Source organism: Myotis yumanensis, unplaced genomic scaffold (genome assembly GCF_028538775.1).
Source record: "Myotis yumanensis isolate MYYU_CA2020_CCGP unplaced genomic scaffold, mMyoYum1.0.hap1 SCAF_1, whole genome shotgun sequence".
Taxonomy (NCBI): domain Eukaryota; kingdom Metazoa; phylum Chordata; class Mammalia; order Chiroptera; family Vespertilionidae; genus Myotis; species Myotis yumanensis.
Genome location: NW_027223752.1, coordinates 2,826,812 through 2,828,458, shown reverse-complemented (window position 1 = coordinate 2,828,458; position 1,647 = coordinate 2,826,812). Strand labels below are relative to the sequence as shown.

Here is a 1,647-nt window from a genome sequence, read left to right as displayed (position 1 = left end):
GCAAAGGGACTAATAGCTAAGTCTCCAAAGTGGACACACAGATGGCCAAGACGTGCTCTCCTGAGGGTGGTCATGCTGATGTCAAAGGTGTGTTAACCCAGATGCACAGGAACAATGGCCGGGGTGCTTCAGGCAAAGATGAGCCTTTTAGTAAAGAAGTCATAGGCCTGGGGCGTGCCCACCCCCAGGACTGCCCATGTAGGATGTGTGATCAGAGCCTCCTGTGAGGGTCCTGTCAGTCACTGAGTTTTGTCAGATTTAGAACAGAGACCCCATTTTGTTCACAAATACAATCCCCCAAACTAGACCTAGGACAGGGCTTTCTGTGAGCTCTGTGGCTGAGCCTCAGAGCAGGAATCTCTTCTGTCTCACTCACACTTTTATCCTCGCCTCTAAAACAATGTCTGGCACATAGTAGGCACTTCATAGGTATTTGTTGACTAACTCACTATTTCATGATTACCTAGCACAAAGCCTGGCACAAAATGAGGAACTCACTAAAGTTAAACAGAGCCCAACCAGCCCAATCCGTTAAACTGCATACAAAAAAAGCCACGGTTAGATTAGGGACTTCACCCATAGTCCTACCCATGCTAGTGGTTTCCATTATGTTACTGCTTTGAGCAGAAAATGGTATCTTTGCTCAACTCTCCACCTGCTCCTGGTCCGGGACCTGTGCGGGCCCTTCGCGCCCCCTGCTGGTCATGGATGCTCCCTGCAGCCCAGCCCTGCTGTCTCTTCAGGGAGGTTTGTGTCTGGGCTCACACTGACTTCCCCTCACTGTGTGTCTTGCACAGTAATACACGGCCGTGTCCTCGGCACTCAGGCTGCTGAGCTCCATGTAGGCTGTGCTCGTGGACGTGTCTCTGGTCATGGAGACTCTGCCTTGGAACTTCTGTGCGTAGCCTGTGTTTCCATTGCTAGCGTAAATCCACCCAATCCACTCAAGCCCCTGTCCTGGGGCCTGTCGCACCCAGTGCATGTAGTAGTCGGTGAAGGTGTATCCAGAAGCCTTGCAGGAGACCCTCACGGAGGCACCAGGCTTCCTCACCTCAGCCCCAGACTGCACCAGCTGCACCTGGGAGTGGACACCTGTGGGGAGGAGACAGGAGTCAGTGGATTCCCCCTTGACCCTCCCTGGACCCTCCTTAACCCAGGACGGGAGCCCCTTACCTGTCGCCATGGCCACCAGGAGGCGGGTTCTCCAGCTCCAGTCCATGCTGAGGGCTGTGCTGTGAGCACTTCTGTCTGGGAGGGTGTGGCTGTGGGTGATGCCCTCAGGGCACAGACTTACCCATATTTAACCTGGTCTACCTCCTCTCCTTTGCATATTCATGAGGCAGAGTATTTCATAGCTGAGGTCTCGACGCCACCTGAGAGAAGGTGGGTGACACAGGGACCATGTTCAGTGGGAGTCTGAGGGTCCAAGTCCTAATTCTTTTTCTTTAAATTATACCTTTATTGTTGAAGGAATTACACATGCCCTCTTCATCCCCCGACACCTTCTAGCCTGGCCCGGGTGCCCAGGTCTTCACCATCCTATTGTCTGTGTCCCTGGATGATGCACATATGCATATGAGTTTGTTGGTTTGTTGACCTCTTCCCACCCACCCACCTTCCCTACTACGACTTCCCTCTGAGATTCCC

The 1,647-nt window shown here is 52.9% G+C and overlaps 1 gene segment (V, D, J or C); it reads right to left on the bottom strand.

Moving 5' to 3' along the window:
• Nucleotides 1–739: 739 nt before the first annotated feature.
• On the bottom strand, nt 740–1,219 carry LOC138999347 (immunoglobulin heavy variable 1-3-like). The segment is given in 2 exon segments: nt 740–1,092; nt 1,174–1,219. Coding segments are annotated over 2 exon segments (399 nt in total).
• Nucleotides 1,220–1,647: the final 428 nt, after the last annotated feature.